General features: G+C 34.7%; 1 protein-coding gene across 1 annotated transcript in view; it reads right to left on the reverse strand.

The window, feature by feature from the left end:
• Window positions 1-12005, reverse strand: part of RAD54B (RAD54 homolog B) — a 102904-nt gene that overhangs the window by 25841 nt on the left and 65058 nt on the right. The window contains exons 5-8 of the mRNA XM_017861922.1: window positions 11332-11613; window positions 7923-8085; window positions 4069-4294; window positions 3243-3450 (exon numbers count right to left, since the gene is read on the reverse strand). Of these exons, the coding sequence (XP_017717411.1) occupies window positions 3243-3450; window positions 4069-4294; window positions 7923-8085; window positions 11332-11613 (879 nt within the window). The remainder of the gene's footprint in view (window positions 1-3242; window positions 3451-4068; window positions 4295-7922; window positions 8086-11331; window positions 11614-12005) is intronic.

Below are 12005 nucleotides of genomic sequence, written 5' to 3' on the forward strand. Positions count from 1 at the left end.
AAAGAAATCTATCACCCAACCTAACCCAACACTGTCAATAACCTATACCTATATCCTCCTGTAACCTCCATAGAAAGTTCTGAGAGCTTTTTATACACATTTATATTTTTCTTTTAATCCTATAAGCCCACTTACAGAAATCTATACAGAAAGAGTATATGCTTGTAGATATTCATCACCACATTATTTATAACAGTAAAGAATTAAAAACAACCTAATGTTAAACTGTAAGAATAGTTCTCAAGATTATGCGTTATAGAAAAATGTTTATATGAAAGATATGTTGATGTACACATGTATGTGCAAAAAGATGTGTTTTGTATGTACGTGTAAAGAATTTTAAAATTTGCATGTATGCTCTCTGTGTGTATGTATGAATAATAAAATATGTCAGGTGTTAACAATTAAGGAGGTGAGGTTGGAGGATGATTTCTGTTCTCCAGTTTCTAAACATTCCATAGCAGTATGTGTGTTTTTAAATTTTCAGTCTGTAAAAAGAATTTTGCTTCAAATCTCAGATTTATCTTTTCTATGATATAATGAAAAGGCATCTAAGATCTTATAATAATCAGTCAGCTCTTATTGTGGGCTGAACTGTGTCTCCCTAAAATTCCTATGTTGAAGCTCTAACCCCCAGTGTGACGGTTTTTGGAGACAAGACCTTTAAGAAGGTAATTAAGGTTAAATGAGGTCGTAGGGGTGGGGCCTTAATCCAATATGACTGGTGTCCTTATAAGAAGAGAGGGAGATACTCCACGAATACATTTGCACAAAGGATAGAGTGCATGAGAACATAGGGAGAAGGCAGCTGTCTGCAAGCTAAGTATGGAGACCTCAATAGAAACCAGATGACATCTTGATATTGGACTTCTAGTCTCCAGAACTGTGAGAAAATAAATGTCTGTTGTTTAGTCTGTGGTCTTTTGCTATGGCAGTGCTAGAAGACTAATGCCCCTCTATCAATCAAACTGAATCCTAACCATTTTCCAGTAAACATTAACTCCAAAGCACTGGGCTAGATAATACAAGGAAACAAAATCAAAATCATTTTCATTTGATTCTTAGTTATGGAGCACCTATCAATTATATGTCACTGTACATAACTCCTATACAAACATGTACTTTCATAACAAGGAACAAATCATCTTGGGGTAAAATATCCTGCGCATAAAAGCAAAGACTTCATTCAGGCAATTCTAAGAAGATAGAAACCAACTATGAGTATTTCTAAATTAAAAAGGTTAGTTAGGGCTAGTTTTTACCCAAATTCATAGCTCAGGGGGTAAGAGTGATATGGACAGCAAAACAGAAACAAGCTAAGATTGACAAAGGATACAGAGGACAATACTAATGTCTCAAATGAAACTATCTCACTGGTCGCTTTCGAGACATTCTTGTTGAATGAAATCCTAGATCAATTTTCTACTGCAGATTAAATTTAATTTGGAATGTTAAATTAGTATTTGCTTATCATTGAGAATATCAATAAAATTATATATTTTTGCTACAGAAAATTATCTGATTTTCAAGTAAGGAAGGGAACTACTTTTATTTCTTCAGTACTTTTCAGTAAATTTTATTTCTCACTCTTCTTTTTTCTTTCTTTTTCTCCTCCCTTCTAGTGCTAACCATCTTTACTTTATATCTGCAACTATTATTTAAATAAGTAATACTGACCCCCATCTTAAGCAGTAAGAAGAAACAGTCTTTTTCTCTTCTAACTCAGTGTTACTAAATTCAGCTAACTCATTTTTTTTTCCCCATTACTTTTCTGGCTCCAAAGATCTCAAGATCAAAGGCTAGTAAAGAAATCTGAACTGCACATTGGAAATCAAGTATAAAGAATCCACTCAGCTTCTCAAACAGCCCAAGATATGAAAATCATTCAGATTATGGTTCCTATTTCCCTGACTCATTTTTTCCTTTAAAAATGGCATTTTGTAAATATTCAACACCAGTTTTCCTATTCTTTGGTTTTCACTTCACTATTATCGACAAACATTTGTTGAGCATCTAGTAAATCCTGGGGGTATAACTATGAGATTTGACCCTAGTCCTTTTGTCTTTATTATATTATCGTGATTAAACGTCAAAAAAAAAAAAAAAAAAAAAAAAAAAGGTCATTTAGTTATGTTCCCAAAATCATGTTTTTAAAGTATAGAATCATTTTAAAAATCACTTTTCATAATGGTTAATACAATCCTCCTATACAAATTGGAAGTCAAATGAAGAGGAATGTCTTAAAGGTGGATAATCTTCCCCATCCCAACACAGTAAGAACAGAAGAGGAGGAGTTTTCTCCTCTCTGTTGTTCTGGAACATATTTCCACCTATCTGTATAGGAAAGAGGCACAAGTTGTTGGTCACACTCCTTCTCTCTCCTCATTTAACTTCAGAGGAGAGCTGTGACATGCATAAACAACACATGAAGGAAAAAATGATGATGACACGGTAAGAATAATTATATCCTGACCATTCCTTCCAAAAGGGTTGAAGATGGTAGGGAAAATGAAGCCCCGAGTAGAAAATAGGGGAATTTTAAATATTAGTAATGACTACAATTCTCTTCTTTCTTCTGCTGACACAATGGCATATTGGAAGGGCCATACAAAACCAAGATGAGATACGGGAGAAAAGCTACATTGCGCTAGTCTAGGCCTTAAATAACAAGGTAGAAGAGGATTCTTGTATTTACCATCCATCCCACCTTTCCAGACAGTTGAGTCCAGAAGCTTTGGCCAACAATAAACCATGCATATGTAGCACATACATATAAAAATAACTGATATTTATATTAAACACTCACCACTTGTCAGGTGGTTTCCCAAGAACTTTACATGGATTAACTCCTCTGACCCTCACGAGAACTTAAGTTAGATGGTATTATCATCCCTATTTTAGAGATTTTTAAAAACTGAGGCACAGAGACACTATATAATTTGCTCCAAGTTGTTATAGCTATGTCAGACTCGGGAACCAAGCACAAGCAATCCAGTCTGATCTCCTAAATTCCTTATCATGATATCATTGTGTTTATTCCTAAAAAACCCCCAAGTCTGGGCTACAAAAAATTACACATGGATTTGAAGATTCAGAATCCTACTAAGAGTCAATTAACACAGGTTTATCAGTATAAATTCCATCCAATACCACCAGTTATTTGAATGTTAAGCATCATAGTACAAGTCTGTATGTTCACTAGGCAAAAATTCCAAAATATCTTCCCCAAACTGAATACTGACCAGTTAGAATTATTCTTTTCTCACAAGAAAGGCTAATGAGGGCTGCAGTTGTCTTAATGGCACTGTTCTTCAAACGATGCCCCTCATCGCAGATTAGAAGATCAAATTTTATATTCTTAATTTGATCCAGGGAACGAAGTAACATTTCATAACTGATAATAAGAACAGAATAAAATATAGACTTGATGAATTCTTCAACTTTGTGGTCCTGAAGAAAAAAGATAGTATTTTAAAAATCAGGAAAAGAAATGATATGAAATCAAATTTAAGCAGCCTATTCCTGACAGTCACTTATTAAGAATTGGAATATGTTAACTCTTTCTGTCTTAGTCAACTGAGGTTGCTATAAACAAAATACCATAGATTGGGTGGCTTAAACAACAGACACTTATTTCTCACAGTTCTGGTGGAAAGTCTAAGATCAGGGTGCTAGCATGGTTGGGTTCTGGTGAGAGCCCTCTTCCTGGCTTGCAGAAGAATGCTTTCTTACTGTATCCTCACGTGGTAGAGAAAGGAAGTTCTGGTGTCTCTTGCTCTTGTTACAGAGGCACTAATCTCATCACATGGCTCTACCCTCACCAGCTCATCTAAACCTAATTACCTCCCAAGCCCACCTCCTAATACTGTTATACTGAAAGTTAGGGTTTCAACATATGAATCTGGGGGACACAAACATTCAGTTCATAACAACTCAAAACCAAAATGTAAGCTAAGACTCCATTTTTTTGCAAAAGGGTTAGGGAGTTAACAAGTAAAAACTGAATTACTGATTTGAAAAACTAGATTTTTTTTTAAATGACTAAGGCTAAATTTTCAAGTTTCTTACCTGATCAACAGTAAATATCTTGATCCTTTCACTTCCTAGCCACTTTTGAAATTCTTTCTTCCAATTATTCACCAAGCTTCCAGGTGTGACAATTAGTGTCTTCTTTATTACTGGCTTGCCTCCATAGGGTCCCTGACACTGCAGGGTCCAGATGAGCGAAATACATTGCAATGTTTTCCCTAAACCCATTTCATCAGCAAGAATAGCTCCACATCTGCCATTCATTCTGTTAGAAATAATTTTACTTCCTTTAATCACAATAGAAAAATATTTTATGCCCTTAAAATCATCAAGAACCAGAAACTGGTATTTTTTAATGACACTGAAGACTCTTTTAGTACTTTATTAACTGATTTACAAGACATCTTTTGCATCTTTGATAATTATATCCATTACATATTGTCAACTAAATTACTAAAACATAAATCTGAAATTAGAGAGTTGAATCTAAATCATCTGCTACTATTACATGTACATATTTAGAGGCTAGAAATGAATTCCAATTTTATATCTGCATACGGATAATTTAACTATAACTGTGTTTCTCATCGCTAAGAGTTTGATTTTTATTGGTTTCAGATATCAAAACAGTTTAAAATATATTGTTGTATTATATTTAATCAGCATTAAAATACAGCATTACAGCATACTGAGCTGTATTTTATGATTCTGTCAGTAAATGAAGTCCTCAACAAAAATAGCTCCCTGCATCATAAAAAAATTAAACACTAAACACTTGATATAATACACATAATTTAGTAAAAGTTGTTATCCTACAGACCTAAGTTATATAATTTAAAATTAAATGTTATTAGGGATATTATTAGTAAGATCATGTATTTTATGCCACTTTATATTCCTAAAGACCTTAGCAGTGTATGTTTTATATTTTAAAGTTAAGAAACTCCAAGGGAATTAAGGATATTACAAAAATACGTAAGTATACAGTTGACCACTGAACAAGAAGGGTTTGAACTGTGAAAGTCCACTTATATATGGGTTTTTTTCAATAAATGTTATAAGTGAGTGTGCCTAACTCTCTTGCCTCCCTTCTATCTCCTCCACCTCTTCCGCCACCTCTGCCACTCCTGAGACAACCAAACCAACCCTTCCTCTTCCTCCTCTTCCTCAGTCTACTCAACATGATAAGGATGAAGACCTTTATGATGATCCATTTCCTATTAATGAATAGTAAATACGTTTTCTCTTCCTCATGGTTTTCATCATGCATTCTTTTTACTGGCTTACTTTATTGTAAAAATACAGTATATAATACATATAGTATATGAAATTATGTGTAAATTGAGTGTTTATGTTATCAGTAAGGCTTCCAGTCAACAGTAGTTTATTAGTTAAGTTTCTGCCAAAGTTATATGCAGATTTTTGACTACACAGTGGGTCAGCACCCCTAATTCCTGAGTTGTTCAAAAGTCAGCTGTAGTTTGTTAGCTAATTGTATCTCTTCTTAGTAGAAATTAAGAACCAATATGTAATTTTGTATTTGTGTTCCATTTCAAGGTATAGAGAAAAATATTACCAACATAAATTATAGCTACTATCTAGGTAGCTGTTTTAGATCAATAATTTGGCAACAAAGGACCAAATGTCAGCCAAATGAGATACACTGAATAGCAAAGAGAAAATACAGATTCATCTTTTCATGGTAAAGAGAAGGGAGCAAACAGGAAGCCTTTATGGAGAAGATGTATCTTGAGCAAAATTGTAAAGGGTAAATAATTACTACATTAATGAGGCAGTTGAATATAGCTGGAGCTTGAACTGAAAAATATGAAGCTACCATGGTAGGTAGAAGACAAAAGATGAGTATACTTATCCTTGAGAGTTTAGACTGTATCTTATAGATCAGCATCTCCCAAACACCAGGATTTCATGACTACTATCATGATTTGTTGCCATATCTGTGATACTATATGTTATTATTTTTCTTCAAATCAACTCATTTTAACTTAAATTTGAAAAGAAAACTCATTCTAAGTATAATTTATCTGTGAAACCAAAAGTTTAATGTGCTATTTTCTTTTTTTTTTTTTCTGGAGACAGAGTCTTGTTCTGTTACCCAAGCTGGAGTGCAGTGGCGCGATCTTGGCTCACTGCAACCTCCGCCCCCTGGATTCAAGTGATTCTCCTGCCTCAGCATCCTGAGTAGCTAGGATATAGGTGTCCGCCACCACGCCTAGCTAATTTTTGTATTTTTAGTAGAGAAGGGATTTCACCCTGTTGGCCAGGCTAGTCTTGAACGCCTGACCTCAAGTGATCCACCTGCCTTGGCCTCTGAAAGTGCCGGGATTACAGGTGTGAGTCACTGTGCCCAGACTATTTTTCTAATAATTAACTAAATATGCTACTATTCAAATTTTTTAAAAAGGCTTGTCCACTTGCCACCCCAAAATGGTCCCATATACTGCCAGTGGAGTAGGGATCACAGTTTGGGAAACCCTGTTCTAAGTTCTGAGAGTCTCTGAATGATTTTAAATAAGGGAATGCCATGTTCAGAACCGTTTTTCAGAGAAAACTCAAGATGGTGGCTTTAAGTAGAATACATTTGAGAAGCATCAGAAGCAAATATATAAGTTAGAAGCCATTGCAATAGTCTAGATAAAATATGATATTTTTATGACATCGGTTACTAGAGATGCTGCAGTGGAATGACAGAAAAGATTAGGAAACAATATTTAGTAGGTTAAAATAATTAAAAGTTCAGGTTTGACTAGATTCAGAATGTGAGAGAAAAGAAATCAAAGATGATTCTGAGACCAATTGGGATAAGACCTTCGAAAGAAAAAGCAGATTTGGGAGAAAATGTGAGTCTAGTTAATAGTTTCTGGAAGACAGTATTCCCTTAACTTGTCATCATGCAAAGAGTTCTTAGAGTCGGGGAGAATTTCATTTCCAGCTACCTTTAAACAACAAATTTTAAAATCAAGGGGCTTGGCATTTAAAAACAAGGCAAAACAAAACCAAAACAAACAAAAAAGACTGGAAGAAATGTTAGCAGGGGCCTTTGATTCTTTTTTTCTCCTGTTTGTGTCCTCTAGAATATCATTAAAAGATGATACTACCATTCTTTAATCAGAAAATGCAAAAAGGAAGAAGAAACTTTCTTCTATTTTCAGATGTAGAGATAGAAGAAAACCTTTTTCCAAAATTATCATAACCAAGCCAGGTGCAGTGGCTCATGCCTGTAATCCCAGCACATTGGGAGGCTGAGGTGGGTGGATCACTTGAGATCAGGAGTTCAAGACCAGCCTGGCCAACATGGTGAAACCCCATCTCTACTAAAAATAAAAACATTAGCCAGGCATGGTGAAGCACACCTGTAATCCTAGTACTCAGGAGGCTGAGATGCAAGAATCACTTGAACTTGAGAGATGGAGGTTGCAGTGAGCCAAGATTATGCCACTGCACTTCAGTCTGGGCAATACAGCAAGATTCCATCTCCAAAAAAAAAAAAAATTCTCAGAACCAGAATTAAAAGCCTCTTTCACTTGTTCTCATGACCCTTTACCATAACAGTACTGAGCTTTTATTATATCACATTAAGGCCAATTGCATTTATCTGTTTACTCAAATACTTTAAAAGTCGCTTAAAAGTAAGGACTGTGGTCCTGATTCCTGTATGCCCACCTCCTAGCAGTATGTTTGGCACGTGGCATCTACCAAGAACTACTTTTGAAATAAATGCACACATTAAGCACTATTCACCTTTCCTACCAATTGAAATTCATAGTATACCCTCAGGACTCGTTTTATCAGGATCTTCTTAGAAAACCATTATTGTGTTACAGGTTAAATCAAAATTAAGATTAGATTAAACAAGTGATTTATTTTCCTACCTCATTCCCATTACACATTCATAAAGGAATATGATTCCTTCTTTCTGATGTGGTCGAAGATGATATACAAGGTAAGGATCAATCACTACATCCACAAGAGGGAAACAGTTCTTATTGAATACACACTGGTGATTCTTATCTGGTCGTGGCATAACGAGGGAATCTTAAAAAATGGTAAAAGTACAAGTATTGTAATTTCACTTTTTCAGCAACCAACATTATCTTGTTTTCAGTACCCTAAGATAGAACTGTTTGCCACCATTTGTGGCCAAAAAAAAGTCCAAAATGTAGTCACAGTAATGTTACCCAAGGGCACAAAATTTAAAAAGAAAATCTCATGCCTCACTGATATACAATTTCATGCAAAGAATTATGAAGAGCCTTCCAAACTTCATATATCCAAAAGTGCTTCAAAAGCACTGAAATTCACTATTGTCTAGTAAGGAATTCAGTAAGCCACAACATTCAAATAGTTCAGTATTCAGAGCAAAGAGAACTATTTCCAACTGAAAGCACAGGCTGGAATTTTGCCAAGATACATTTGCCAATGTTCACAGCTTCTCATTCTGAAAAGGCTCCCCAAATTTAACATACAGGGTTTCTATCTTTTCAGTCCTAAACACACTAACAATGATCATTACTCCTATTAATTGGAACTGACAAAAAATGATAAATTTTCCATTGACTTAGCCACATTATTTGCTTGAATTTAATTACTACATTCATGAATGTCAAGTTCATAAATCTTTTTTTGTTTGTTTGTTTGAGACAGAGTCTCACTCTGTTGCCCAGGGTGGAGTGCAGTGGTATGATCTCAGCTCACTGAAACCTCCACCTCCCAGGTTCAAGCAATTCTCTTGCCTCAGCCTCCCGAGTAGCTGGGATTACAGGTTTGCGCCACCAAACTCGGCTAATTTTTGTGTTTTTAATAGAGGCAGGGTTTCACCATGTTAGCCAGGCTGGTCACGAACTCCCAACCTCAAGTGATCTGCCCACTTCAACCTCCAAAGTGCTGGGATTAAAGACATGAGCCACTGCACCCGGCCTCATGAACCTCTTTAAAGCAGCATGAAGTCATCATAGAATAACAATGTAATTCTTCGAAACTATGCTACACAATTTAAAAGATTTACTAAAATACCACCCAAAAAGGAAAAATCAAATATAGCTAGAAGGCAGGTCTCAATTGATAAATCTGAAATTACATAATAAACCCACCAAAATTATTTTGGGGATATATTTGCATGCCTACATCATGTTTATAAAAATTGAATTAGATAAAAAAAGAAAGAAGAATGAGGAGAAGAGGAGATAAAAAGAAATAGATTCCAGTCGACTATGTAAATATTCATCAGTGTGGAACTATATTGTCACAGGAATAAGAGTTTGGTCATGTTTACCATTAACAAATACCCAGAGAATAAGTTTTCTGTGAATTTTCCTAGGGTTCTGAGTAACTGAAAGGAATTTTCATCTTTAAGGTCAATTCCTGTTAGGTAGCGGACTAGGAAGTAAAAATGGGAAATTTAGTCCTTGGCTTTCCTCTATATCACTGTAGCAAAGAGTGTACTCCTTGTGGATTTCCAATCAAGAAATGGCCCCATTATTTTTCTATCTTTTACAAAGGACAACAAGGAAAAAGAGAAGATAGAGGCAAAAAATCACATACTACCCAAGCAAAAAGGACTATAGGATTATAAATCACCTAATAAAAGGCCCATCTTCAAGAAAGAGAACCCTAAACAGTCAAAATAATAGAACACTAGTTCAAATTTTAAGATCCTTCTTTATCTTCACAATGATGAAGATGGTCGTTTAATATTAACAACATGTCTCAGGCATTAAAATCTACAACCTAATTCTATCCTTTGCATAAGATAGATAAGTATATGAGAATAATTAACCATTTACTATGTACCCAAAGTGCTTTTACACACACACACACACAAATATAATTCATTTACATCACATACAACACATAAATGCCACAATAAGTTTACATTTACTTATATATAATATATACATTTACATCACATACACACAACACAGAAAGGCCACAATAAAATGTTTCATTCACTCACTCAACAAGTATTTCCTGGAAAGAGTATATACTAGACACTCTAAATCCCTATAGTGGTTATTAGGACCCACGTTTTACACATGAGTAGGCAAAACATTAGGAAGGTCAGTGACTACCCCCAAGAGGTCAAAGAACCAGTTAGTTCAGTGGCAAAACCATGATTCTAACTCAGATCTTTGAATAAGCACAGTATTCTTTTCAGTTCCCCACAGCCCTGTATTGTGTAATGGTAAAAGTACAAAGAGAAAGGAGAAAAAAGAGGAGAGGGATTGTTAAAAGAGCTGGTGGGACAGACAAAATATTTGTACAAAAAGAGAAAATTCAGCTGCATCAGCTTCCACTCCCTGTATTTCAACTAAGTCTTTGGGATAAGCTAATATAGAACTAGGAATTTTTAATTATGGGGTTTTGTCCCAACAATGCCGTTGATTATCTGTATTTAGGTAAGTCGGTTCATCTTCCTGGGCCAGTTTCCTCCAATGCAAAGTGAAAAGACTAATCGAAATGATCTCAAAAGTCCTCTTTACTTCGAAACTTATGTTTCCATAATACTTGCAATGGGGAAAAATAATCATTACTTTATATACTTGCTGTTGTTAGGAAAGAAGTCACCTCTGTCTCTCAACTTTCACATCTACTACACTACACTTTCGGTCAGATTACTTGTCCTTCCCCGCACCAAATAAGAAGCTCTGTGATGACAGTTTTATCTTTAGGCCCAACCCATAAAAGGCAATCAAGAAATACCTGCTGAGTGAACAGTCAAATAAAAGAACAATCAGATACAAGCTAGGTTTCTTTTTTTAAATGTGATTTTTAAAATTGGATTCAGCAGTGTGAAAATTAACTGATTGAATGGAACTTTCACCAGCAAAATTTGGACTTTGCATGAAATCTTACCATTCAATATTTTTATACACTAATGCTTGTGATCAAGGCATACAGTCCTCAAACTAGAAGTATAATCATAGTCCAGATTCATATATTTACTAATTTCTCTCCTTACTAAAAAGTCAGATTTTATTCAAAATTATACACATGTATGTGTAATACATATACATGTATGTATATACATACAATTTAGATATGTTTCCTTCAACACAGGTACAGTATTTTTATTACCATGTTCTTGGGATTATTCATTTACATATGAAATAATTCCCAAACTATATTTGACTTCAACATTATCCCTTATGTCAGATTACATATCTCAAGAATAACGTATACTTTCACCTAAAACTTTTAAAACAAAATTTAAACGTCAAATTCACACACAAAAAACATTTTGACAGTAAAAACAGAAAACTCAAATTATTTTTAAAATCTTACTTGGCGTATATGGGTCATGGCGTGGTTTGCAATTTTGGAAATCATTCTCTCTATTTTCCTTTGAACTTGGTTTACAAACACTTCTGAAAGGGTTAGAGAAACATTTCCTGGCAGCCTGAGAAGAATGCGAGATAGCAGTACTTCCTCCTCCAAGCTGAAAACACCTGCCACTGCTGAAGTCATCTGGAGAGATTACACCCATGACTTCTATTTCTTTTCCACAAATCATCAGTGTTTGGCCCTCTTCAATCTTTTCAAGCTCTTTGAATTTATAACCAATGCCTTTAAGTTAAGAAAGAAAAAAATTAATTGACAGTCTAAGATGATACCATGGTCACCTTCCCATAACTGTACAGAAAAACTGCACTTTGAATGTAAATAGTCTTGTATAATGCATTAGCCAAAATGGAAGCATAATTTAACATTTTGGTTAAAAAAAAAAAAACACTAAAAATCAAAAGAAATAATACAGCTATAAAATTAGCTATGCTTTAGAGAAAGCAAGAATATTTTACTATTGAAAATATAGATTATTATACTCTATAGCTTTGCCATGTCTTGTCTGGAAAAATTAAGCCAAGAAAATAGTTTGATAGGCTATATGTATCCTCCTTTCTTGTACAGAAACACCATGGGTTTTTTTCTCTATTTTCACCTCTATTTTCACTCAGAAA

This window comes from Rhinopithecus bieti, unplaced genomic scaffold, assembly GCF_001698545.2.
Source record: "Rhinopithecus bieti isolate Rb0 unplaced genomic scaffold, ASM169854v2 scaffold_62832, whole genome shotgun sequence".
Lineage (NCBI taxonomy): Eukaryota > Metazoa > Chordata > Mammalia > Primates > Cercopithecidae > Rhinopithecus > Rhinopithecus bieti.